The sequence below is a fragment of the Mesocricetus auratus genome, unplaced genomic scaffold (genome assembly GCF_017639785.1).
Source record: "Mesocricetus auratus isolate SY011 unplaced genomic scaffold, BCM_Maur_2.0 Super-Scaffold_100019, whole genome shotgun sequence".
NCBI classification, from domain to species: domain Eukaryota; kingdom Metazoa; phylum Chordata; class Mammalia; order Rodentia; family Cricetidae; genus Mesocricetus; species Mesocricetus auratus.
Genome location: NW_024429200.1, coordinates 25716344 through 25744211, shown reverse-complemented (window position 1 = coordinate 25744211; position 27868 = coordinate 25716344). Strand labels below are relative to the sequence as shown.

The window sequence follows — 27868 nt, the reverse complement described above, 5'->3', positions numbered from 1 at the left end:
GTTTTGTATTCCTGACTTAGATACAAACTTGAAATTTTATTTGTCATAGTGTGTAGGTTCCTCTTTCTGTTTACAATCATTTTCCACACAGTGTAAAGTTATTATTATCATATTGTATGTATGTATGTTTCTACATATGCTTAAGATATTTTGTGTATTGATACAATTTAAGGATATTTTTGTCATTTTGCACTATACAGTTCAACCTGTGATAAATATATATACATATATGTGTTTATAGCTACAATTTCGAGTTCATTGTCCTAATGCTGAACATCTGTTTAATGATTATTTTTATATGGGAAGTTCAAGTCAATAAGCAATATATGGTTTTGAAAATTACAAGTTGTAGTCACCCATGCTTCTCATACCTAGTTATGTTAGTCAGATTCTCTAAATGCTCAGAGACGTACTCAGTATAGATGTTCGATCTTCAAACACTTCAAAGACCTACCGAGAATGGCATTTCTATGTTTTAACAATTTAGAACCCTGTTGACATGAGGCACAATTGTTTCTGGTAGTACCACTGGCAGTGGACATACTATCCTAACTGGACAAGCAGGATATAAGCAAAAAGAGTCTGCTAAACCTTGCCAGGATAGGGTAGGACAGTTTTTCAAATTTTCCTGCATCTGATAATGGTCTGTCAGATTTTCTATACCTTATCCAAAGTTGTTTGCCCTAATGTTACTGTGAGACCTTCAGTGACTGTCTAGGCAGCCTGCTATTTCTGTCATTTTTGCACATTTGGGAGGATTTCTGCTTGCACTTCCTGCTTATTTAGGTCTTTGCTGAGGTTGAAGACTAGATAGCCTCAGACACTATCCTCTCATATCTTAGTTAAGACATTTAGGTATAAGATTTAGACACCTCAGGATAGGACAGCTTTTAGAATAATCTCTTTTATTTGCCTATTACCTATAGCTTGGATATTTAGTGTCTGTTTCTTGCTTGCTGATGTTCTTGTTGGTTGTAGCTCTAATTTATGCTTGCTTTCTTTAACATTTTCTTTACCCTGGAAAATACTTGATATTTGTTTTTATTGTATATAGTTTTGTGTTAGTTTTAGAATGTCCTTATTTAGAAAGAAAGGGAATTGTTCTGGGGGTTGTTTCGGCCAATACTCGTTGAAGGACTGGCCCCGTCAAGGCGGGCCTAAGAGGATATGTGTGGACTGGGAGCAAGTGCTGGGTCTCTTAGGTTGTGGTCAGAAGGCAGATAGCAGAGGCATGCAATGGCTATGGACAAAAGACCTCAGTGGTTCTCTACCTTGATTTGTCTTTTGTGAGTTATTCTTCAATAAATACCTGAATACATCCACAACATATATTCAAGCAATTTCTGCTTGGAGATGCAGTATTAACTTACCCACACAAGGATATACTTAGTCATTTTGAATTTCATCTGCTTTACTTTGGAATTTTACAAATTTATTCAACACAATATTCAATGTCTTACTTGCATAATTACATTCTTGAATAAAATTTTACTTTAAAATTGGATATCTGTAAACTAGCATAATTATTATTCTAAATTATTCCCTATTTTTCTAAGAGGTTTTAAATTATTCAAATACAGCTGTTTTGTGTAGACTGAAAACTAAACTAAGTGATCTTCTGAGTTACTTTTAGCTTTTAATTTCATAAGATGAACTCTTCCCTGGGTTGCAGAGGATATGATATCATAACAATACTACTCATTAATAACTCAGTGATGGACTGCAGAACTGGGAACCCTCCTTAGGCAGCTGTGACTGACCCACTCACTGCTACCAAAACTTTGGATTTGACACCAGTTCTTTTTAATGCTTGAGTCATTCACACCTTGTCCTGTTGATAGGTTAATGGGTTAATTCTTCTTTGACACTGATTTAAGCCACTGCAAACTAGTTTATATGTTTATTAGCTCAGACCTCAAGGAAAACATCTAAAATTATTGAGCATACTAAATATGGAAAATAAAAATCAATGATAAAATAGAATACACCTGCTTGAACTAAAATTTAATCTTAAAGATGCCAGTATTCAACTGAAAGTCAGAATAACTGAATGACTAAAAACGAAGTGTTAGGAAGACATATTACAATCACAGAACTTCCTTCTCAAACATATTGCTAAATAGCAAGATATTCCCAGAAATTAAATAAGAAAAAATTATAGACTCTGACAATTTTCAGTGTTACTCTGTCTGAAAGTAAAGGATAGCATTTGATGGATTCTCCTATAATTTGGCTCAATGGAAATAATTCAGAAATCATGCTCTACAAACTGAATATGCTGCTTAGTGGTAGAGCATGAGTCAACAATGCACAAGATTATTGGCTTGACTCTTCACTACTGACAAACAAGGAGGGGGTAAAGAAAAAGTATAAAACATTTAGTTCAGTGTTATATTATTTATAACTTTATTTGCACTAAACAGAGTAATTACACTGTTATGTTAAACAATGTAGCACTTTTTCTGTTGGCCTGGATAAAATATTCCTTTGGTTACTATAAATACTTGTGTTGTGTCAGTACTTTAAAAAAACTGTAAACCTTAATTTCCAAAAGCAGATGTCAGCATTGTGTTTTTTCAGTTTCATTTCATTACCTGGTTATGTAATTAGTAATTGGGCAAAAAATCGCTTACTGAAATCTTTAAGAATGGAATCTTGGTGTTCCTATCCAAGACTACAGTTAATAAGTAAGATTCATAGTGCCTGAATTATGTGAAATACTTCAAATTTCCACTGTAGTCTGGTTCTGGCAGACGGTGAGCAGATGTTTGTGTCTTTCACTACTCAAGAAGATTTACAAATATCAACTTGATTGTAAACTATTTTGATATAATTACTGCTACAGGAGTAAGATTGAAAGTCATAAATCAAGCACAGGAGAGTCTTTTTCTTACAGTATTAGAATTTTGTGTACAGTGCAGTCTGAATATCACTCGTGCCAAACACTGAACATGCAGAGGAACATGAATGGAGAGAATAAAGCACAAAGGTAGCATAGATAAACCATGCATGATACACAAAATTTTTCCCTGAATAAAGGAATCATATAAATTTCAAATATAATCCTCCAGCAATAAACACAAATGGACAGAAAGGTGAAGTCTGTGTAGTTAGATTTGTTTGATCCAAAGAGCATCATTTTGTTGTAACTCATTTTAAAATTGACATAATCTTCAATTTCTAAAAAGATTAATATCCCCATCATATATATGTATATATATGATTTATATTGTATAAACATATATATATATGTGTATATGTATAATATGATCACACATGTGTATGGAATGTAACTAATATATCTATATTATATATAGATATACAATAATCATATATATGTAGCTGTATATGTATATACATATATGTATATATATATAATCTACAAGTACCTGAGAATTGAAAATCATTTTTTGCACAGAAGCACAATCTTGAGGTTTCCATGGTTAGTGTCAAGATGTTACTGACTGTGACTAATTTAGAAACTATTTATATTGCCTTGGGTGGTGGCAAAAGGAATGATAATGAGGGGAAAGCATTTTCCTTTAACCTTAGGCACAGAGCAAGGCCACATTCAAGATGGTAAACTGTGGAATTTATCACCACTGCCATTGAGATTACATTTTGGAATATCGCCAAATGTCAGCAACTTGTGTGATTTGGTGAATTATGTGTGATTTAATATGTTTCTTACAGCAGCTCTGAAAAATAGTATTATAATTCCAATTTTGTGTCTTAATAAAATGTAAGCAAGATACAGTTTCACCAAGTTCAAACAGTAACTAATTAGAGAGGAAGTCAGAAGTTGCTTTATATTTTTAGTTTACTGGTTTTAGAAGCCAAGTACACAGGACTACTCCAGACTCAACCCTTACCACATTTACCCATGCAAATTCGCCTTGTACCCAAAAGCACTCTAGACTCTAAAACTCTCTATTTGCATTATCTTTTCAAATTCAAAGATCCCTGTGTAACTGATCTTGGTGAGCATATGGCAACCCTTATGAAACATGTCTATACTTAAGGAAGGGAGAAAATGGGTTTGTGTATGTGTGTATGCATACACATTTCAGGCAGCAGCACTACAGTGAGGTGTCAAAGTGCACCATATCTTTTTAAACCCAGCAGGCCTGTCAAACTCACCTGGCTGTTTGCTCTGAAGTCACCCTGAGAAAATTAACCTTATTGGTGGCCGGGTAAAATATAGGAACAGATTGAAAAGAAAGTGAAAAATTACCTTCTTTACTTCACAGTATACCACCACATGTTGGGGGAATAATAGGGTATCTGTTCATAGTTCGCTCTTCTCTCTAAACTTACAGGTGGAAGATGGGCTCCAGTAGAGAAGATAGATGCTCACAACAGGTACTTGAGATATGGCTTCAACCATGATTCCTTCTACCACAGGTTAAGTAAAACTTCAGGACAAACTCCTGCTCATTTATTCTTGCAGAAAAAATATCACACTCATCTAAGTAGTCTAGACTTATAAGGGTGCAAACTTCTACAACACCAGGAAGCCACGGAGCCTTCGTGGGTCTCCAAGGACAGTCAGCAGGTTGGCCCCTCACTGACAAGCAGCTGGCAGCTCTCTGCACCCTCTTGAGGGGCCCGTGCAGCTGTGTTTTATGTCTCCATGTGGCCTTGCCAGAGATCCCTCCCCTTAAACAGGCCCCAATTCCACAATTAGTGTGTATTCAAAATGAGCTAGATATGGAACACATTAGGTCCCAGAGGCCTCGTGGAGCTATTTACACTGTTTTGGACTATTTCCAGTATCGCAGACTATTCGGGATGTGTAAATTAAGGAAGTCTCACAGTCCAATGGCTGTGACTGGAACATACACCACGGCTTTAGCTCATGCCCATTTTCTAGTGCTTTTCTTGGCCTCATTCTCACAATTTTATTGTTCTGAAAGACAAATGTTCTGTATTTTTAAGCCACACTTTAGAAAGAATTTCTCTTTCCTTTTCCTCCATGTGCCCAGTTCTATTTCTCAAGCATGAAGCAAAATGAAGACTAATCATTCTTTTCTTGGCATTAAGGCCACTTGGGGCTTTTATTTGCAATCATCTGGCCAAGTCGTAAATACCACTCCACACCTATACAGACTGTTTCTTTAGCTAGAATAATAAATCGATTTCACTTAATAAAATAAAAACCCAGGTTAGGTCATCCTGTGTAAAATGTAGAACACGCATTAAACAGGTGTGTGGGAAAAAAACAAGAAAGCAGGAAGACCATTCCTCTAACCTTGAAGTCTAAAATGCCCAGTTTACAAATATTTATTTGTTTATCTGCAGCTTCCACTATATACCCACAGCATATGAAATTGACTTTGCTGTTTTTTTTCCTCTCCCACACTCCTCTCTGCCTTGTGAGCTTCTCCATATCTTCAGAAGCCCAAGATTCATGCCTCACTTTCCAGTTTGTTACTGATGCTTGGTAACAGGACCTGGCACACTAACCATGAATGGACAGTCATTGAATTTTATGGGAATCTGGACAAGGGTGTCAGGAGAAACAATGCAAGTCTAGGGCCAGAAAGTTAGTTACCAGATGAAGACTTGTTGATGATGGCGGTGACAATTCTGAGTGAGAGCTTTGGAGTATGTAGTCAACATTCATTTTTAATCCTTAAAGATGCAATATCATTTAGTTTTCATACTGGCTGTCATGATATCCCTACTAGAAAAACCTGATTTCTTAAAAGAAAAGACATCCACAACCATACAACTATCTATCACATACTTTCTTTTTCTTAAATTAAAATGTGTGCTTGTCCCATGCCCTAAATAGTGCCTTTTTTACTCCTTCACAAATGGTCTGTCAGGACTGCAGAGATGGCTCAGCAGTTAAGAGCACTAGAGCACTGGCTGTTTTAGAAACTTCTAGAAGACCTAGGTTCAATTCCCAGTACTCACATGGTAACTCACAAATGTCTGTAATTCAAGTTCCAGGGGCTCCAATACCCTCACATAGATATACATGCAGGCAAAACATCAAATAAATAGACCATTAAAAAATTATTGCCAAAGCTGATGACCTGAGTTCAATTCCTGAAACTCACTTGGATGAAGGAGAGAACTGACTCCTTCCTACAAGTCATCCTTTGACTTTCATATATGTTCTGTGATATATGGCACCCCCTAACCAAAACTCATTTGAAAAATATAAAGAAATAGACCTTCGATTTTCACCTATTAAATGATAAGATTTTAGCAGTTACTACTAAGTTTTCTTCTTGTTTTAATATACTCATAAATATAAGGTCAAACACATCTCAAGAAAATTGATGCTTTAAGTTTTGTTGTTGAATAAAATCTTGCAAAAGACAAAGGAATTTTCTCCATTTGAACATCTAGGATCTGTGAAAATGAAAGACTGCAATCTGAGGCAGGCAGAGCCATAGTATGTGTTTCACAGATTTCTAAAACTGAATATAGTCTTGGCCTGTTTAAAGCATCTAACTGGGACTTCTAATAATTTACTACTAAATTCTTATAAAATGGAGACTATACCAAAATCATTCTTATACATATATATTTTCATTATATATTCAAATATATATTGTTATTAATATCCCACAATAAATGCGCAATAAATCAAGGAGAAGATCAATCTTACTTGCTCAAGACCACATGTCTAGTCTACGGGAGAACTGGAACATAAACTTAGATATTTTTAATTTTCAAGCTCTCAGTTAGTGTACTGTATCTGCATTCTATTTTTAGCTTATTTGGATATGTACATTGAATATCACTTGCATCAATGACATTTTTCACTAAAACATCTGCTTAGTTTGTTCACTAGCATATTCCCCATATACCTCATGATGCATGCCTTTCACTGATATTAAATACTCTGGGTCACTTGTAGTCACATGTCTATTGGTAACTCTGATTCTTTCTCTCTAGATATTTCAAGTCATATAGAGCAATAAGCCTCAAGTGAACACAGACAACCATACCAGAGAAGATATTTACAAACTCCAAACTGAGAAAAATTTCCACAAAGAATACATCAATCATGTGTGGGTGATTGCCATAACAGAAATCCTCCTTCACTGAATTTGTGCCCGCAGTTTGTTCTGTTCATATCAGAAGGGATTATTAACATTTTCAGAAAATACAATCTCTGGGACACCGATAGCGAATTAACTTTGGTAGTGAGAGAAATTGAAGCTAGTTGTTACCCTGTGCCCTAGGACAGTCTAATTTTCATTTTAACTCTGAGTTATTTGGCACACTATTCTTTATGTAAGAAATACAAGATCATGTATATTTTTATTCATTTTTAATCTCATAAAAGAAATGTCTTTAAGTCCAACAGCAAAAGGGTAGAGAATTCTTTGTAAAAGACCTTTCAGATCTTACAACCATTTTGGTTGTAGGACAAGTATTTTGGAGCCATAATTTTTTTATCAAATGAGTACAAGTTTATTTTAACCATGAGTGCATTTTGTAAAATAATACTAATGGGGTAGCCCTCTTCTTTCCTAACCAAATTCTTCCCAATTAAATCCAACTGCACTATTCATTTAGAAATTTGATAATGCTCTCTTGTGTGAGTTCTAGGAATATTTGAAAGCCCATTGCATATAAATTATATCATGGAAAAGCTGTATAAATATTCTATTACGGCATATGCTGTTCTGAGGATCTGTCAGGATTTCCTTTATACACTCCATCTTGAGTGGTATATAAATCAGATGTAAAAATTCATGTTGGACTGAAACTCAGCACAGAAAGCCTCCTCTAGTGGAAAACGCTCTCTTCAGAATGTGGTTTGAATTATGTTGGCCATTTTTAAGTTATAGAAGTAGAGAAAATGTATTTGTGGTTTTGAAGAAAAGAGATTTTTTCCATTTTCATAACTCATTAGGAAACTTTACAGGCCTTCAGACCATTTTGTGGTTTAGTGTTTCTCAGTTTTTTTCTCTCCAAAGCAATATTAAAAGCTGAGTGGTGTCTGCTATGAACTGATCATTACTATTTCAAATGCAAAGGTGTATGTTGGTATATGTATCCAACTAGATGTTCCCAGTGAAAACATGGTAAGATTGTATGATTCGGCCTAGGCTTATCAGCTGCCCATTGTTTACTCTGGGTACCAAATGAAATATGGTCTATCACACTACCTTCTAAACTCAGTGCAGAATGTATGTTTGATATTGTGAAGCTGCATTTTTGACTCACAGAAAAACCTACTGGAGTTAAATGCTGCTTCTTTGACCATTTATTTAACCTTTCTTAAACTCTGTTTGCTCTAACAGCCATCACAAGTGGCTGGCTGCATGTTTGAAAAGTATTCAATAGGTAAAAAGATATTTTTGTGCAGAGGTTACTTTGAATTCATTGAATTGTTTTTTGTGTGTAGATGATGTCATTGAGTATTATCACAAACATAAGTTATTGCTTTAGCAAATACAGAGGTTATGATTATATTATCTCTTTTAATAATATTAATTAAAAGCTAAGGAAGTTTCCTTTGGAGTGAGAAAGTCAGCATGGCTCACACAGTATAGTAAGCTTCTTTCAAATGCCTTGGACATAACATTAAAACTGCATTCTCTCATACTCTTCAATTAGATTAATTCACTAATCCACTAGGTTAAAAAAATTAGTAATTACCACTTAATGCTTTATCCGTTAAAACACAAAATTGTTAGTATCTTCTCAAAGTAACTTTTTTAAAGTGTCTATTTAGTACTTGGTTTCTGAGTGTTTTCATTCTTTGCACAGCTCCCTCTTCACCATGTTAAACTATTTCTGGTGAAGTTACTGAATTATTTGTTTGGGGATAGTTAGGATGAATCACTCAGAGAATAATCAAACATTTGCCTGTTGCTAGAAGGGCAATGGGGGCTTTTCCTTTGGGATGCAGTGAGGAGCAGACAGCAGTCTACATGCTCCTGAATGTTTTATCTGCTAACAGAGTGTCATGGAAATTAGCCAGCTCAGTACTACAGAGTGAGCTGAAGGCTACTTCTATTTTTCGACATTAACAGACAGGCAGGGTTACTAATGAGGGGTCATATCCCCAAACTCTAATCTGTAGAACTGGATATCCTTATTTCTATCTGGGTCATTTTTTATTCTGCTCCACTTACTTTTACTAAATTACACTAATTTGTGTTCCACAATGTTACACTTGCTATAATTATAAAATGTTACATGCAATTTATATATCATTACAATTATCTTTCTGATAGTTCATTATTGAATTAATTTCTCTTATGATTTAACCTAGTATACGTTATTCCGAACATCTTTGTTTAACACACTCTGTCATTAAGATCACCATTGCAGCTTTGGAGGGAAAATCTACACATTTTCTGAGCACCAGGCAGGTACGTACTGAAATACAACCTTCTATTAGTTACATATGTTTCAGAGTGAAGTATGGACATTTAAGAATCACCAAATAAATGTACTATAAATAAAATAATTTCATAAATGAAGCCTCTATAATTCAAGGTTTGAAATCAAGCAAATAGTATATACACTAAGCAACAATGGATTGCACATTAATTTTCCTTAATTTGGACTACTAGAGTTGCATTATTTAAAGAGAATTGACCCACTAAACCTGACAGCATTATTTTTATAAGCAACCAACAGATTTTTTAGGTTTGTTATTTCCCATAACATGCAAAATAATGATATTCTAGAAACTTTCAAGTATGTAAAACACCTCCTTACCTTGATTTTACCTTTAAGCAGCCTTTTATTTGTCTATTGGGAGCTTCTTCCACTGGTTTTACAGGCTCTGGATCTTTCCTTTTCTTTTGACAAACCAATACATAATTGATGCCATTATTATTTGACCAAAATGTACCCACAGAAGTTTCATAGCGTATACAAAACTCAACTTTACTGCCATCTTTTTGATAAGGAGGAACCAATGAAATCTTAAAAGAGAACTGGTCAGTTTCACCGTCACATGAATTAGGAACATATTCTGCTAAAATGTCATAATGTGTTTGCCAGTCATCCAAGGACATGCGCACATATACTAATTTCTCAAAAGAAATGTTCAGAACTCGAATAATGCCCTTCATAGTTGTCGACCCAGGGAGGTATTCAGTAGACTCCAGCATTGCTTTCTGCACTTGAAGTTGTCCCATAAGTTCTTCTTTTGAAGAGGGCAAGTCAAACAATGGAGACAAAACATATTCTTCTGTGTGGAAGACATCCCTACTTAAGCCAAAATCAGTTGAAACACTTGGTAAATCCCAGCAATCAAATTCTTTAACGGACACAAGACTGAATCCAAGGCTGTCAGCAAAGGAAACCCTCCGGGAAGCTGAAGTTGGGGTGTCCAGGTACGTGTCTTCAGAAGATCCTGACCCTCTTCTGCTCGGCTGAGGGGAGAAGCCAGGCTTGAAGGTCGCTTTAACTTCCTCATCTTCACAAACAGAATCAGACAGATTAGGAACTTCTAAAAAATTATCTTTGCTGATCTGACCAGGTACTTCGGTAGGCTCCATTGGACTTTCTGATATCAAATAAGAGAAAGCTGTACAGCAAGTAGAGACTGATATTTGAGATACTGAGGCTTAAAATAAGTGTAAGGTTACAGTTGACATTGCAAAAGAAGTCAGCTCTATAAATAGGTCCAATGGCTTGTAAACTATGCTAGCCTTCCTCCAAAGGCCTTTTATATGTTAGTGTCCATGCTGCTCTGGCTAGGATGTTCCACATTTAACATTTGATGTTAAAAGTTGCATCTGTTTATGAGCTCAGTTCCAGAGACATCAAAATCATTTTGTCATTTAAAATGTTAAAATTAAGGGTAAATTGCTACTTTAATTAGTTGTGAAAATTTAAATATGTAACAAAACTAAAAGCAATGAACTATTGAATATGTACTGTGAGTTCAATCCACCCCTGAAGCAGGCAGTTTAGACAGGGAATTTATGAATGTTTGTAACTTGGAGAGATCTACAGTTAGCTAAAAATGATAACTAGCATTTTCTGAGAATTACAGTGTCAAATGTTGACTGTCAAGGGGTCAAACACAGGTGCTAAAAAATAAGTAAAAAATAAACTAGAAAAAAATTTAAATACTCATTTGGCTTGGCACAGAAATACACCAGTGAGAAATCTGTCCTATTAATATGATGGGAACATATGCAGCACTCAATGACACGGTGTGCTCATAGCCTAAGTTTATTTTTAAAACAGCTCTAAATATGATTGAAAGGCTGGCATGAAAGAAAGCAATAAATAATGCCACTTAACAAAGATAGAATCCTTGCAGTGACACAAATATTAAACAGCGAAGTAGAAAAAGGAAAAGGAGAATAAACATGCAAGTGTGTGTGTGTGTGTGTGTGTGTGTGTGTGTGTGTGTGTGTGTGTGTGTGTGTGTGTGTGTAGACAATTCCTGGAAAGTTCAAAACATTTTAGTGGTTTTAAAAATCTTCATAGAGACTGAAACACCTTTTTTGAAATATTAAACATGGTGATCACTGCACTTAAAAAATCTATATTTTGAACTCAATTAAAATATAAAATAAAAGACGTAAATTATCTTTTTTTCAAAATCAAAAGGTACACTGACACCGTGTCTTTCAAGTGACAACTTTATAAACATTGTAACTTCTTGTATAACTTTAATTGCATAAATTCTGTAACTAAAAATCTATTTCCCAAGGTAGGAAATGTATGGCACCTAGGACAATAATAAAGTAAAACTATTTAGGTAATATCTCATCTACATAGCTAGCAAATGAATGTTATTACATATCTGGGGATTAGGAATTGCCAATTTTGTTTTATTATTATTATTTTTATGTAGGTTAGAAACAATCTTGTTCCACATGTCAATACCCTCCCTTCCTCCACCACTCTCCCCACCAGGTCCCCCAGTCCCCGACTCAATCTCTACTCTGATCCCCAGGGAGGGTGAGGCCCTCCATGGTGGATCTCCAGTGACTGTCATTTCATCCAGGGCAGGGCCTAGGGCCTCCCCCAAGAGTCCCAGCTGAGAGAGCCTCCCATATTGTGGTATGGGCACTCAAAGTCTATTTGTACCCCAGGGATAAATACTTCCCAAGGCCCCATAGATTACCTAGGCCTCCTGACTGTCACCAACATTCAGGGTCTGAGTCAGTCCCATGCTTTTCACACAGCCATCAATCTGGGGTGCAAGAGCTCCCCCTTGGTCAGGTCAGCTTTTTCTGTTGTTTAAACCAGCCCAGTCTTAACTCCTTTGCCCATAAGTTCTCTCTGTCTGACACTGGATTCCAGGAGTTCAGTTCAGTGTTTGTCTGTGGGTATCTGCCTCTGCTTTCATCAGTGGCTAGATGAAGGTTCTGTTTCCTAGACTCTCTGGCAGTGGGGTTATATGCTGGCACTCCCCTGATTCATGTCTAAAATCCATAAATGAGTATGTACATACCATGTTTGTATTTTTTGTGACTGGGTTACCTCACTCAGGATAGTTTCTTCTAGTATCATCTATTTTCCTGCAAATTTCAAGATTCCATTGTTTTTTTTTTCCATTGTGTAAATGTACCACATTTTCTCTATCCACTCTTCAGTTGAGGGACATCTAGGGTGCATCCATGTTCTGGCTATTATAAATAATGCTGCTATGAACATCGTGGAGCAGACATCCTTGTTGTATGAATGTGCATCTTTTGGGTATATGGCTAAGAGTGTAGTTGCTGGGTCTTGTGGTAGACTGATTCCCGTTTTCCTGAGGAATCTCTATACTGATTTCAAACGTGGTTGTACAAGTCTGTACTCCCACCAGCAGTGGAGGAGTGTTCCCCTCTCTTCACATCCTCTCCAGCATAAACTGTTGTTGGAGTTTTTGATTTTAGCCATTCTGACAGGAGTGAGATGGTATCTCAGAGTTGTTTTGATTTGCATTTCCCTAATAGCAGGTATGTAGGAACACAAAGTACATCATTAGGTAGTGAAAGGAATTGGTAACAAAACATTTCATAAATGTAAAGCACCTGCAGAAGTATGGAAATGATTTAAGGGAAGTAACCATGTAATTGTTTTCTAATGTAATCTATCCATTGACTTAGAGAGATGAAGACCCTGGGTCCACATTATACTTCTAGGATTTAATAATTGTTGGGGAAATCCTGTGTATATGTCAATAAAGCACTGTTGGCCAATAGGGAAGCAAGATAGGTGGGACTAGGAGTTCAGGAGTACTCTGGGAAGGAGAAACACAGGGAGTCACGATGTAGCCCGCCACAGAAATAAGATGTCCAGAACTTTGCTCGGTAAGAGAAATACTTAGATTAACAATTATGGGGTAAATACTTAAGTCAGAGCTAGCCAGTAAGAAACAAGCAAAGCCAACAGCTTCATAATTAATATAGCCTCCTGTGTGTTCATTTGGTACTGATGCGGCTCTGGAACCAGGCTGGAGGAAGGCTTCTCTTTACAAATAATTCTACAACTTTCCTTAGGTGGCCAAAATTTTCTGTTTAATTTTTACAGGGTAGTCTGAACAATGAAATGTGATGCCTAAAAGCTGTCCTAATATAGACAATCATGTTTGTTCCTTATAATGGGCTGATTGGCATATTAATCAATGAGAGTATAGATATCCCATATAGATCATATTAGGAAAAAGTCTGTCATTTGGTTTACTGTTATGTTTTTCAGTGACTGTAGTCTGCAAAGCTAGATCTACAACCTATAAAAGGGATACACATTAGGAAGTTGTCTTGTTTATTTGATTTGAACTCTTCCCTTTTGACTATTCCTCTTCAGTAGAGAATCCTCTCTGGGCAACCACCACCTTTCTTTAGTGTTGATAAGCTTTGCTTAACTGGAATCAGCTGCTGTGTCCTTTAATCTCTATGTTGCTAACCCACAGTGACAGCCTTTTCCTAATCTCTTCTTATTTGTCAGCTCTCCATTGCTTTCTTTCTTTTTAGATTATTGTGTTACTCTTCTCTGAAGTCTTCCCAGCATCTTCTGTTATTCTGTTAATGAGCTGCCTCTGGTTGAGTGTAGGATCAAAGACCAAATGCTTATAAAGCTTATAAAACAGCCAAAAAAACCCAAAACAAAAACAAAATAAGCCAGTACCATCCGCATTCTCATGCCTGGATATTTGTGTATAGTTAAAAATCAGAATCATTGGTCATGTCCATACAATAGCACAACATCTATTTCCTCAGTTTCAACAAGTTATCCTGCTCTACTGCAGCTGCTCAGGTGAACATTTTAGCCAAAGGAAAGCTTCTGAAAACTAAACTTTATAGTTTTATCTGTGTCTCCCTTTGTATTGATAAAATATTCTCAAATAACTTTTATCATATAAAATAAAAAATCACATAGGAGCCCAGTAAAAAGAGTGTAAGTAGCACCCTAAACTAAAATAATTCCACGAGTCTATTTATAAACTGCAAATAAGGATAAGTCACACGGCCACGGCTAGTGTGACAAACTCAGACCAGTTGCGTAATTGCTATTTCTGGTTCTAAAGGCATAGGAAGGGCCATGAGCAAAAGAACTTAAAAACATAAATTGCCATGAGGTATTTACTGATGAGACCTGTTCAAGAAACAAAGCTAACTAATAACCTTGCTAGCAGTCATACAGGATAATAAATACACTGGATTCATTATGCTCTATGCTAAGACCTCTTACAACGATTATTAGTGACTGAGAGAATATAGAGGTTAATGGTTCCTTCAGATCTGCCTCTGGGTGCACAAATCAGGGTGGAAAATGTTGAAAGCCTAACGAAACTGAGGTAGGTACTAGGGATGAAGTACATACATATATACTGCATACATACATATGTGTGCACTTAAAATATTATATATAGCCAGGCGTTGGTGGCACACACTTTTAATCCCAGCACTTGGGAGGCAGAAGCAGGCAGATCTCTGTGAGTTCAAGGCTAGGCTGGTCTACAGAGAGAGTTCCAGGACAGCCTCCAAAACAATACAGAGAAACCCTGTCTCGAAAACCCCAAAACATTATATATGTAAAACTTAAAATATGTTTTCTTCTTTACAAATACTCCATATTAGGCAGCACACTTGTTCCTTGATCTTTTACTGTCAGAATTTTTAGAAAGGGGGTGAAGAATTTATGGTCTATAAATTCGAAACATCAGGAGTCACAAATAAGAAAGACTGGGTATTTATGCAAATAACTGGGGAAAATGATTCTGTTTTCAGATGTACTGTAGCTCACTTGCCTCTTTTGTAGATGTTGATCTATGATCATCACCCAAAGTCAAGAAACACTGAGTCACAAGAAAACTTATGTCAGTGCCTCATGACTAAAAAGGAAAATTATTAAAATTTCTATGAGAGGCCCTCAAATTATAGATAAGATGCAATATCAAATCTACAGAACAAGATTTCTTCTGCTGAAGGCCCTCTCCAGACTTGATGTAGTTGCATGATCACATGATCAGTTGACCTTAAAGTTGGGAACTACTCAATGAAATAGTTGCAACAATCATTGCTTCTGTAATATTTACACCTTTTTAATATGGATCCTCTAAAAATACTTTGCCAAAAATTCATGAAAGTACACTAAAAGTGTATATTAGCCATTTAGGGGCACTTAGCAACCCTTTAGGCATGCCTTTCACATAAGGAAATAAATTGAGGACAAGAAAGTGTCCCATTGTTTAGTAACTGAGCTGAGAGTTGAACAAAGTGCTTGCTTTCAGCCTATGCTTTTCATATTTTAGCACACATATACTCTCTTGTTTTAGAATTCATAATTAACAAACTAGCCAGTCTTTGAGGATTGTCCTTAAAATCCATTTATTTCTAATAATTAACCTTTTGTGAACTTTCTTTTTTCCCCATTTTGTGAAAGATCTCTGGGGGTGTCCAGATAATTTTTCTTTATGACAGAGCCTCTCGATCTTTTTAACCTATGTGCTCTAGTGGAATATAACATTTCAGGATGTCCTTTCTCATCCCCAGAGACTTCTGTTTGTGAATGACATAATTACATTTTAAAAAATTAAAAGAAGACTATCTCTTTAGATCTAATGCTGTCAAATATTTTTTAACAGACGGTATTGAAAACGGAGTCTTAGACGCAAATTTATCTTTCAAAAAATTCCAATTATTGGGAAATAATATGCCAATAAATTTAGGACATAGAAGTCAGCAGAAAATAGAAAGTTTATCATTGATAAAGCTAAAATTTTAACAGTCATGCTATTCACTTCTTGGATAATTAAATGATGCAGTGGAGACAAATGATTTGCTGTAGCAAAGAACTTTATCACCAAAAGCAGCATATCAATTCTTTCATTTATGCCATCAAAGCTAGTGCAATTCTCAGCTATAAAGATCTTATTTTATGTGGATCTTATTTTATTGTACAGGGTGATCTACAGTCAGTGGGCCATTTAATGTAAGCAAGTGACCATAGAGTTCTGGATGCACTTGGCAAGAGAGTATTGGCTAAATCTTTCATTTAGCATATAATAAAACTGAAATCTCAGCATTCTTTTCTTATGCTGAAGGCAATCAGCAGTATTTCTAGAAGGAAAATAAAACTACTTAAAAGCAGATATTACCGATAATGCATTACGAAATTTGAACTTCACCAATAAAATGTTCACAGTGTGACATAGTTAGATGTTTAAAAGTATAGCTAATATTAGGGTTAAATATGACAAATAATTTAGAGTTATGTTTGTGAGAAGTTATATGATTTTGAAAATCATTTAGGTGGTTTAAAATGTTGCAAATGTTTATTTTTAGTCCCCAAAACTAGAAAATACATGCAAATGTGAGACATTTATCAAGAAATATGTTACCAGAAGAAATCTTGTGGGTGGACAGAGGACCGGGTAGAGATGGGAACATGAGGGATTGAGTTGGGATGTGACAGGAAGGGGAGAGTATTCAAAGGGTCTGATAGAAAACCAGTTCAAGGAAAACTCCAACGAATCTACAAAGAGGACCCCAGCTAAGATTTCTAGCAATGGTGGATGCATAGCCTGAACTGACCATCTCTTATGACCTGGAAGGACTTTCAGTTAAGGCACTGAGATACCGGCTCAGTTATACAACATTTGACCTACAGTCTATCCTACCGATGGTATGTGCAGGGGTTGTGGGTGTGGTGGTAAAGATGGCATGGAAATTGTGGGAGTGGCCAACCAATGACTGCTTCAGTCTGAGACCCAGAACAGGAGAGTGATTCTCCCTCCTGACACTGCCAAGATACAGAGGTTGGATGGCCCCGAGATCTAGGATAGAACCAAGCACAACTGGAGAAAAAAATGTCAATGTAAAAATGCCTAACATATTCTTCTATACTCATCGATTGGTGACTACCCCAACGGGCATCAGAGAGCTTTCATTCAGTAACTGACGGAAGCAGTTCCTACAGGTGCAGAGACCCTCACCCAAGCTGAGTTTAGGAAACCCTGCTGAAAAGAGGGAGGAATGATTGTAGGAGCCAGGGATATCTAGGACATCACAAAGGAACCCACAGAAACAACTAACCTGGGCTTCAGGAGCTCACAGAGACAGTCGGGAAACCTGAATTGGACGACCTGGGACTTCCACATATATATGACAATTATGTAGCTGTGGGACAGCTAGCAGTGGGAGGAGGGCTTGTGGCTAACTTTGGGTTGGCTTTTGGGACTCTACTCCCCAAACTGGGTTGCATTGGTAAGTCTTAATACAAGGGGAGGAGCTTAGTCTCATCTCAAATGATATGCCATACTTTGTTGATACCCATGAGAGGCCTGTCCCCTCACTAAACAGAAACAGAGGAAGAGTGGTTTGGGGGGAGCAGAGGTTCTTGAGGATAGAATCAAGGAGAGAGGGGAGGAAAAACTGTTGTAGGGATGTAAATTAAATTCAATTTATAAAAAAGAAAGATGTTACTCATTTCTTTAATAAAATATATATTAAGTCTCTGTTTTGTGTCAGACATTGTGGTGCACAGTAAGTTTACAAAGTAGACCTCAAATGTAAAATATGTTCCCAACTACCTAATATCTGTGCTCTATCATGAAGCATTTCACTACTTTGTAAGTGTCAGTCTCTAGCATACTGTGAAAACAATCGTTATAAATTTAACTTCAAGGATACATTCTCCTTTCTTCAAGTACAAATTAGACTGCTATTTCAGGCAGTACTTTGGAATAGTTTATTAGAATTATTTGCTCCCATTTCAAGAAATCGAGACTCCATGTCTTGCACAATATTGACTATCGTGGCTTCCATTTATTTTGTTAATTTGATTAAGCATTCATTTGCATGGGATCCAGTGTTATAATGCAAGCCAATAATGCTAATTTTTCATCCCATGCTGTCACTCAAAGTGAGAGTACCGGAGAGACTGAGGAGTCCGTCCATGACAATGTGTAGTCTCTTTGTCTAATATGGTCTAGAATCAACAATTGTCACAAATGGTGAGAAAGTGAAACCCAAGACACCTTTTCTTCTATTTAGTGTGAATTTTAAAAATATTTTGAAATTATCATACATGGTGATTAAATTTTAGACTGTGATTATTTGGATTGATTCTCAGGTGTCGTATTTGAACACAAGTTTTACTTTCCTTAAATGTATTTAACTAGAGTGAGTTTAATGAGGTAGTCATGAAAATATGTTTTATATTAAAGACCTGATTTTAATGTTGACTATTCATGTTTTATGATCTGTTTGATTTCAGTCAGGACATGTGTGTGTACCATTTTTGTTATATGTATGAATCACAATAATATCTAGGTCATTTGGTTTCTCTGAACATTAAACAAAAACATGTCCATAAATAGTTATCAATAGCATCAAATCAATCAGACGCTTTAAAAATGATTTATATCATCAGTCATCATTATTACTACAGTGCTGAAAACAGAAAAACTATTGATTATGTTAATGTGTTTCTGCTCTTGCAAGTGTCTAAACAGTGTCTAAAAAATATACTGCCTGAGACCAAAATTTTTAAGTTAGTTAATTAAACTCTGTACTTTAATTCCTTCATTCGTATAATAAGAATATTGGCAATTCTTCCCTCAAAAGTTTGTTATGATAACAAAATCATTGAATACATAAAATTTGAAAATAGTGTAAGTATAAATAGTTACTGAAACTTTCAATGCTTAAACAATTATCAGGGAAAAGATAATTTAAATCTATAGTGAACTCCAATGGGCATTCTCCTGGAACCCACAGGACACTGATCAAAGAAGAAGGAAGGATAACTGCAGACCTTTACTTCTCCCTCAGCTCCTCAAAAACCAAATGCCCAGACATAGTCTCATCTTTTTAGAAGACCACTGATGCGAGATAGGTCCTGTTCTCCCACTTTTGTGACCCCAGGTTTTTTCCTGCAGGCTCCCTTCCCCTGTTTCCCCATTTCCTGTGGTACTCATAGATCTTTCCCTCCTAACTTCCATTCACACACTTTATCCCAGCCCCCAAACCCAACAGGCACACCCTAGAAACCTGAAGGCTGCTCTAAACAGGAAACCTGGTAGACCAACTGTAAGTTTTCAAATTTCCTTCAATTCTTCAAAAACCAATACCTCAGACTTCTCTTCAGCTCTGTAGCAGTACACATGCTGCTTCCTGTCCATCCTCTCCTTTTTCTCTGACCCCATTCCCAGAGGACTAAGCAGATCCTGGGGCAACACATTGTGCCTTCCCACCTGTAGTCCAGTCAAGTCCTTCATGGACAATTCTTATTTCTTTCTGCGCAGAATACCAAAAAACACATTTTACCTGGAATCCACTATGGCCGTACCTGTCAGGGGCTCAGAGAAATTTCCTGCCAGGTGACACACAGTCACCACACCCTCCTGACAACCTGAGAGAACAACAAAAAGCAAGGAACAAAGTGACCCAACAAAGACAAGACATGATATCAGCACCTAGAGTTACAGTCTTCCCAAAACCAGGTGCTTAGATGCCAGATAAAAACACAAAAATAGCCAGGAGAGTATGTCTCTAATAGAGGGCAGAAACCCTATCACAGGGGTCCTTCAATATTGCAACATTGCTGAATCACAAGAACAGGTCATAATAAATCTTATAAATATGATAGAGATCCTTAAAAAGAAAATAAATACATAGCTTTAAAAATTCTATGAAAACACAAATAATGGAAGAAAAAGAATAAAACCATTTACAACCTGAAAGTAGAAATAGAATATATTAACTAAGGAAAATACGGAAATCAAAAACTTAGGAAATTGAGCAGCTTCCTCAGAGGCAAGTCTTATCAAAAGAATAAAATAGATGGAAGAGATAATTTTAGGCATTGAAGAAAAAAGAGAAGATATTGATACCTCAGTCAAAGAAAATATCTAAAAAACTCATGGCACAAAATATACAAGAAATCTGTAACATGAAGAAAAGAACAAATCTATGAAGCCCAGGTCAAAGGCACATAAAACAATTTTAACAAAATCTTACAAGAAAGTTTTCTTGCCAGACAGTGGTGGCAAACGCCATTAATCCCAGAACTAGGGAGGTAGAGGCAGGTAGATCTCCATGAGTTTGAGGCCAGCCTGGACTACAGAGCAAGTAACAGGAGAGGCTCCAAAGCTACACAGAGAAACCATGTCTCGAAAAACCAAAAAAATAAAATTTTAATCTAAAAAAGGAGATGTCTATCATGCACTTTCACTCCCCTCCTCCCATGCCCTTTCACTCCCCTCCCTTTCACTCCCCTCCTCCCATGCCCTCCCCCGAACCCCCCCCATTATCCCCTCATTTCCCCAGGGAGGGTGAGGCCCTCCATGGGGGTGTCCATAGTCTGTCATTTCATATAGGGAAGGGCCTAGACCCTTCCCCAAGAGTTCAGGGTGAGAGTGCACCTCACATTGTTGGATGGGAGTCCAATGTCCATTTGTATACTCCGGATGGGTACTGATCTGCTGCCCAAGGCTCAATAGATTACCTAGGCCTGCTCACTGACACTCACATTCAGGGGGTCTTGATCAGTCCCATGCTGGATTCCCAGGCTGATGCCTGGGATTCAAGAGTTAAACTTTGTCAGCTCAGGTGTTTCTGGGGGTTAAACCAGCCCAGTCTTAATCCCTTTGGTCATCAGTCCTCACTCTCTGTTAATGGTTTTCTTGAGTTCAGCTCAGTACTTAACCGAGGGAGTCTGCCTCTTCTTCGATCAGCCACTAAATGAAGTTTCTGTTTCCCAGACTCTCTGGCCATAGGATTGTAGGCTGGTACTCCCCAGGACTATGTCTAAAATCCATATATGAGAGAGTACATGCCATGTTTCTCTTTTTGTGACTGGGTTACCTCACTCAGGATGGTTTCTTCTAGAGTCATCCTTTTGCCTGCAAATCTCAGGATTCCATTGTTTTTTTCTGCTGAATAGTACTCCATTGTGTAAATTTACCACTTTTTCTTTATCCACTCTTCAGTGGAGGGACATCTAGGTTGCTTCCAATTTCTGGCTATTACAAATAATGCTGCTATGAACATAGTGGAACAGACATCTTTGTTGTATGAATGGACATTTTTTGGATATATGCCTAAGAGTGGAGTTGCTGGGTTTTGTGGTAAATTTATTCCCATTTTTCTGAAGAATCTCCATACTGATTTCCAAAATGGCTGAACCAGTTGGCACTCCCACCAGCAATGGAGGAGTGTCCCCCTTTTACCACATCCTCTCCAGCATAAATTGTCGTTGGTGTTTTTGATTTTAGCCATTCTGACAGGAGTGAGATGGTATCTGAGAGTTGTTTTGATTTGCATTTCCCGGATGGCTAAGGATGTTGAGCACTTTCTCAAGTGCCTCTCAGCCATTTTAGACTCCTCTATTGAAAACTCTCTATTTAGTTCTGCAGCCCACTTTTTAATAGGGTCCTTTGATGTTTTGGAGACTTGCTTCTTGAGTTCTTTGTAAATTTTGGAGATCAACCCTCTGTCAGATGTGGGATTAGTGAATATTTTTTCCCATTCTGTGGGCTGCCTTTTTGTCTTGCTGACTGTGTCCTTTGCCTTACAGAAGCTTCTCAGTTTCAGGAGGTCCCATTTATTAATTGTTGATCTCACTGTCTGTGCTACTGGTGTTATGTTCAGGAAGCTGTCTCCTGTACCAATTCGTTCAAGGGTACCACCCACTTTCTCTTCTAAGAGGTTCAGTGTGGCTGGATTTATGTTGAGGTCTTTGATCCATTTGGACTTGAAGTTTTGTGCATGGCGATAAACATGGATCGATCCGCATTCTTCTACATGCCAGCCTCCAGTTATGCCAACACCATTTGTTGAAGATGCCTTCTTTATTCCATTGTATATTTTTAGCTTCTTTGTCAAAGATCAGATGTTCGTAAGTGTGTGGGTTAATACCCGGGTTTTCAATTCGATTCCATTGGTCCACCTGTCTATTTTTGTGCCAATACCAAGCTGTTTTCAGGACAATAGCTCTATAATAGAGCTTGAGGTCAGGGATGGTGATGCCTCCGGACGTTGCCTTGTTGAACAGGGTTGTTTTGGCTATCCTGGATCTTTTGTTTTTCCATACAAAATTGATTATTGTTCTTTCAAGGTCTGTGAAGAATTGTGCTGGGATTTTAATGGGGATTGCATTGAATCTGTAGATTGCTTTTGGCAGGATTGCCATTTTTTACTACATTGATCCTACCTATCCAAGAGCATGGGAGATCTTTCCATTTTCTGAGGGCTTCTTTAATTTCTTAATTTAAAGATTCAAAGTTCTTGCAATACAGGTCTTTCACTTGTTTGGTTAGCGTTACCCCAAGGTATTTTATGTTGTTTGTGGCAATTGTAAAGGGTGATGTTTCTCTGATTTCTTTTTCAGCCCTTTTATCATCTATATATAGTAGGGCTACTGATTTTCTTGAGTTGATCTTGTAGCCTGCCACTTTGCTGAAGGTGTTAATCAGCTGTAAGAGTTCCCTGGTAGAGTTCTTTGGGTCATTGATGTAAACTATCATATCGTCTGCAAACAGTGAAAGTTTGACCTCTTCCTTCCCAATTTGTATCCCCTTGATCCCCCTTTGTTGTCGTATGGCAATAGCTAGAACTTCAAGTACCATGTTGAAAAGGTATGGAGAGAGTGGACAGCCTTGTTTTGTTCCTGATTTTAGAGGAATTGCGTTGAGTTTCTGTCCATTTAGTTTGATGTTGGCTGTTGGTTTACTGTATATAGCTTTTATTATGTTTAAGTATGTCCCTGTTATCCCAGATCTCTCCAAGACCTTTATCATGAAGGGGTGTTGGATTTTGTCAAAGGCTTTCTGAGCATCTAGTGAGATGATCATGTGATTTTTGTTTTTCAGCTTGTTTGTATGGTGGATTAAGTTGATAGATTTTTGTATGTTGAACCATCCCTGCATCCCTGGGATGAAACCTACTTGACCGTGGTGAATGATTCTTTTGATGTGTTCTTGGATCCGATTTGCCAGTATTTTATTGAGTATTTTTGCATCAATGTTCATGAGGGATATTGGTCTGAAGTTCTCTTTCTTAGTTGTGTCTTTGTGCGGCTTGGGAATCAAGATTATTGAAGCCTCATAGAAAGAGTTTGGCAAAGACCCTTCTGCTTCTATTGTGTGGAATACTTTGAGAAGAATTGGTATAAGCTGTTCTTTGAATTTCTGGTAGAATTCTGCACTGAGGCCATCTGGACCTGGACTTTTTTTGGTTGGGAGACTTTTGATGACTGCTTCTATTTCCATAGGGGTTATAGGTCTATTTAAATTGCTTATCTGTTTTTGATTTAGTTTTGGCAAGTGATAAGCTATCCAGAAAGTCGTCCATTTCCTTTAAATTTTCGAATTTTGTGGAGTACAGGTTTTCAAAGTATGACCTAATGATTCTCTGGATTTCCTCAGAGTCTGTTGCTATGTCCCCCTTTTCATTTCTGATTTTGTTAATTTGCATGTTCACTCTCTGCTGTTTGGTAAGTTTGGACAAAGGTTTGTCTATCTTGTTGATTTTCTCAAAGAACCAACTCTTTGTTGCATTGATTCTTTGTATTGTTTTCCTAGTTTCTACTTTATTGATTTCAGTCCTCAATTTGATTATTTCCTGGTGTCTACTCCTCCTGGGGGAGTTTGCTTCTTTGTGTTCTAGAGCTTTCAGCTGTGCTGTTAATTCTCTAGTAATACTGTTCTCCAGTTTTTTCATGTGGGCACTTAGTGCTATGAACTTCCCCCGTGGCACTGCTTTCAAAGTGTCCCATAGGTTTGGGTATGCTGTGTCTTCATTCTCATTGAATTCGAGGAAGTCTTTAATTTCTTTTTTTATTTCCTCTTTGACCCAGGGATGGTGCAGTTGAACATTATTCAATTTCCATGAGTCTGTAGGTCTTCTGCAATTTGTGTTGTTGTTGAATTCTAATTTTAAAGCATGGTGGTCTGATAAGATGCATGGAGTTATTCTAATTTTTTGTAGCTGCTGAGGTTTGATATGTTGCCAAGTATGAGGTCATTTTTGAGAAGGTTCTATGTGGTGCTGAGAAGAATGTATATTCTTTTTTATGTAGATGAAATGTTCTATCGATGTCTGTTAATCCCAGTTGGGTCATTACTTCTATTAGACCCTTTGCTTCTTTGTTGAGTTTCTGTCTGGTATTCCTGTCTAGTAGTGAGAGTGGTGTGTTGAAATCTCCCACTATAACTGTGTGGGGCTTTAGATGAGATTTAAGTTCTAATAATGTTTCTTTTACGAATGTGGATGCCTTTGTATTTGGGGCATAGATGTTCAGAATAGACTCTTCATCTTGGTGGGTTTCACCTGTGATGAGTATATAATGACCTCCTTCATCTCTTTTGATTGATTTTATTTTAAAGGCTAGTTTGTTAGATATTAGGATTGCTACCCCTGCTTGTTTCTTGGGTCCATTTGATTGAAAAAATTTTCCCAACCTTTAACTCTCAGGTAATGTCTGTCTTTGAGGGTGAGGTGTGTTTCTTGTATGCAGCAGAAGGAAGGGTTCTGTCTTTGAATCCATTCTGCTAGTCTGTGTCTTTTTATGGGTGAGTTAAGGCCATTAATATTGAGGGATATTAATGACCATTGATTGCTCATCCTTCTTTGATTTGCAATGGTTGTTGGTGGTGGAATTATGTGTGGAATTTCACCCCTTTGTTCTTTTGGCAGTTGGTAGAGAGGGATTCTCTAATGCCTATGTTTTTCTGGTTGTAGTTAGCTTCCTTGGGTTGGAGTTTTCCTTCCAAAATTTTCTGTAGGGCTGGGTTAGTGGACACATATTGCTTGAATCTAGTTTTGTCATGGAATATCTTGTTTTCTCCATCTATAGTGATTGAGAGCTTTGCCAGGTATAGTAGTCTGGGCTGCCATCCATGGTCTATTGTGTAGGTAGAATATCTATCCAGGACCTTCTGGCTTTCAGAGTTTCAATGGAGAAGTCAGGTGTCATTCTGATAGGTCTGCCTTTATATGTTACTTGACCTTTTTCCTTAGCTGCTCTTAATATTCTTTCTTTATTCTGTATGTTTGGGGTCTTGATTATTATGTGGCGAGGGGATTTTTTTTTGTGGTCCACTCTATTTGGTGTTCTGTAGGCTTCTTGTAGTTTCATTGGCACGTCTTTCTTAAGGTTGGGAAAGTTTTCTTCTATGATTTTCTTGAATATGTTTTCTGCCCCTTTGAGGTGGATTTCTTCTCCTTCTTCTATACCTATTATTCTTAGGTTTGGTCTTTTCATGGTGTCCCATATTTCCTGGATGTATTGCGTTAAGGATTTGTTGGACTTAATGCTTTCTTTGGTTGATGAATCCATTTCTCCTAGTGTATCTTCAACACTTGAGATTCTCTCTTCCATCTCTACTATTCTGTTGGTAATACTTGTATCGGTAGTACCTGACTGTTTGCCCAGCTTTTCTATTTTCTGCCTTTCTTCAGATTGTGTTTTTTATAGTCTCTATTTCAGTTTTCAACCCCTGCAGTGTTTGCATTGCTTCTTGCAATTTTCAGTTTATCTTTTCATCCATTTGTTGCCTTTTATGAAGTTTTTGGTTTGTTCTTTCTTCCATTTCTTGCATTTTTTGGTTGCTTTTTGTTCCATTTCTTGCATTTTTTGCTTTGTCTCTTCTTCCATTTCCTGCCTTTTTTGGTTTGTTTCTTCTACCATTTCTTTCATTTTTTGCTTTGTTTTTTCTACCATTTCTTGCATCACAACTTATTTTTGATAAGTCAGAAACAAACTCTGAGAAAGAGAAACCATGTTCAACAAATGGTGGTGGTCAAACTGGATGTCTTGGAGTAGAAAATTGCAAAGAGATCTATATTTATTACCCTACACAAAACTTGTCTAAAATGGATCAAAGACCTCAATATAAGACCGGATGCACTGTACCTGACAGAAGAAATAGTGGGGAATAGGCTTAAACATATAGGTACAGAAAAAGACCTTTTGAACAGAATACCATTAGCACAGGCACTAAGATCAACAATTGATAAAAGGGACCTCATGAAACTTAAAATTGTCTGAAAAGAAAAGGACACTGTTATTATGACAAATGGACAGCCTATAGAATGGGATAAGATTTCTATCAATTACATGTATAATGGAGTGCTAATATCCAAAACATGTAAAGAACATTTAAAAGCTAGATAACCACAATACAAGTAACATAAATAAAAAGAAGGGTACAGACCTAAATAGAGCATTCTCAAAAGAGGAAACTCTAATGGCTGAGAAGCACTTAAAGAAATGTTCAGCATCTTTAGCCATTAGGGGAATGCTAATCAAAACTACTTTGGGATTTCATTTTACCACCTGTCATATGACTATATAAACAAAACAAGTTACAGATGACCCTTATAAGGATGTAGAGTAAGGGGAACACGCACCCACTGCGGGTGGGAGTACAGTCTTGTACATCCACTATGGAATTGAGTGTGGTGGTTACTCAGAAAGACAGGAGTTGATCTACCACATGATCCAACTATGCTGCTCTTGGGCTTGTATCCAAAGGATGTTTCTGAGTCAGGATTACTATTAGTGTGATGAGATACCATGACCAATGAGAAATGGGAAAGAAAGGGTTAATTTGGCTTACACTCCCATAATGCAGTTCACCATCAAAGAAAGTTGGGAAGTCAAATAAGGCAGGAAACTGTAGGCAGGTGCTTCTGCAGAGGTCAAGGAGGAATGCTGCTTACTGAATTGATCCTCATGACTTGCTCACTCTGCTTTCTTATAGAGCCTAGGACCACCAGCCCAGGAATGGAATCACACACATGAGCTAGGCCCTTCCCTATCAATCATTAATTATGACAACAATCTACAACCAGATCATATGAAGGCATTTTTCCAATTGAGGTTCCTTCCTTTCAGATGAATCTAGCTTGTATCAAGTTGACCTCAAAACGAACCAGAACAGGATATTTCATCCTACCACAGAGATATTTGTTCAATGGTGTTCACCATTGCTCTATCCATAATAGCCAAAAATTATAAATTCCCTCAATGCCTATCCAATGAATAAAGAAAATATGGTATATTTACATAGTGGAGTATTATTCAGTCATCAAAATTATCAGTAAATTTGTAGGTAAGTGGACAGGAATGGAAAAACATTACCCTGAGTGAGATATCTCAGACACAGAAAGACAATATGGTATTTGTTTATATGTCAATCTTAGCTGTTAACTCAATGATAACCAGGATACAATCAGTAGCACTACAGATGTTAGGGGTAAGATAAGAGACTATGGGGAACATGAAATTTCCCTTAAGAAAGGGAGCTAAATAGATAGTTATAGATGATTTGGAAGCCTAGAAAAGGAGGATCTAGTGGAGAGGAGAGGAGATATTTTTAGGACATACTCACAGATACACAACAATTTAGATAGCCACAATGGTCTTCCGTTCTACCCTGGTGAATAGAATCAGCGGTCCTATCTCTGAACACAAACAC

At 37.1% G+C, this 27868-nt stretch overlaps 1 protein-coding gene across 1 annotated transcript in view; it reads right to left on the bottom strand.

The window, feature by feature from the left end:
* Nucleotides 1-10500, bottom strand: part of Ppp1r3a (protein phosphatase 1 regulatory subunit 3A) — a 40413-nt gene extending 29913 nt beyond the window's left edge. Inside the window, exon 1 of the mRNA XM_005080950.3 lies at nucleotides 9703-10500. Within this exon, the coding sequence (XP_005081007.2) occupies nucleotides 9703-10490 (788 nt within the window). The 5' untranslated portion in view covers nucleotides 10491-10500. The remainder of the gene's footprint in view (nucleotides 1-9702) is intronic.
* Between the last annotated feature and the right edge of the window lie 17368 nt (nucleotides 10501-27868).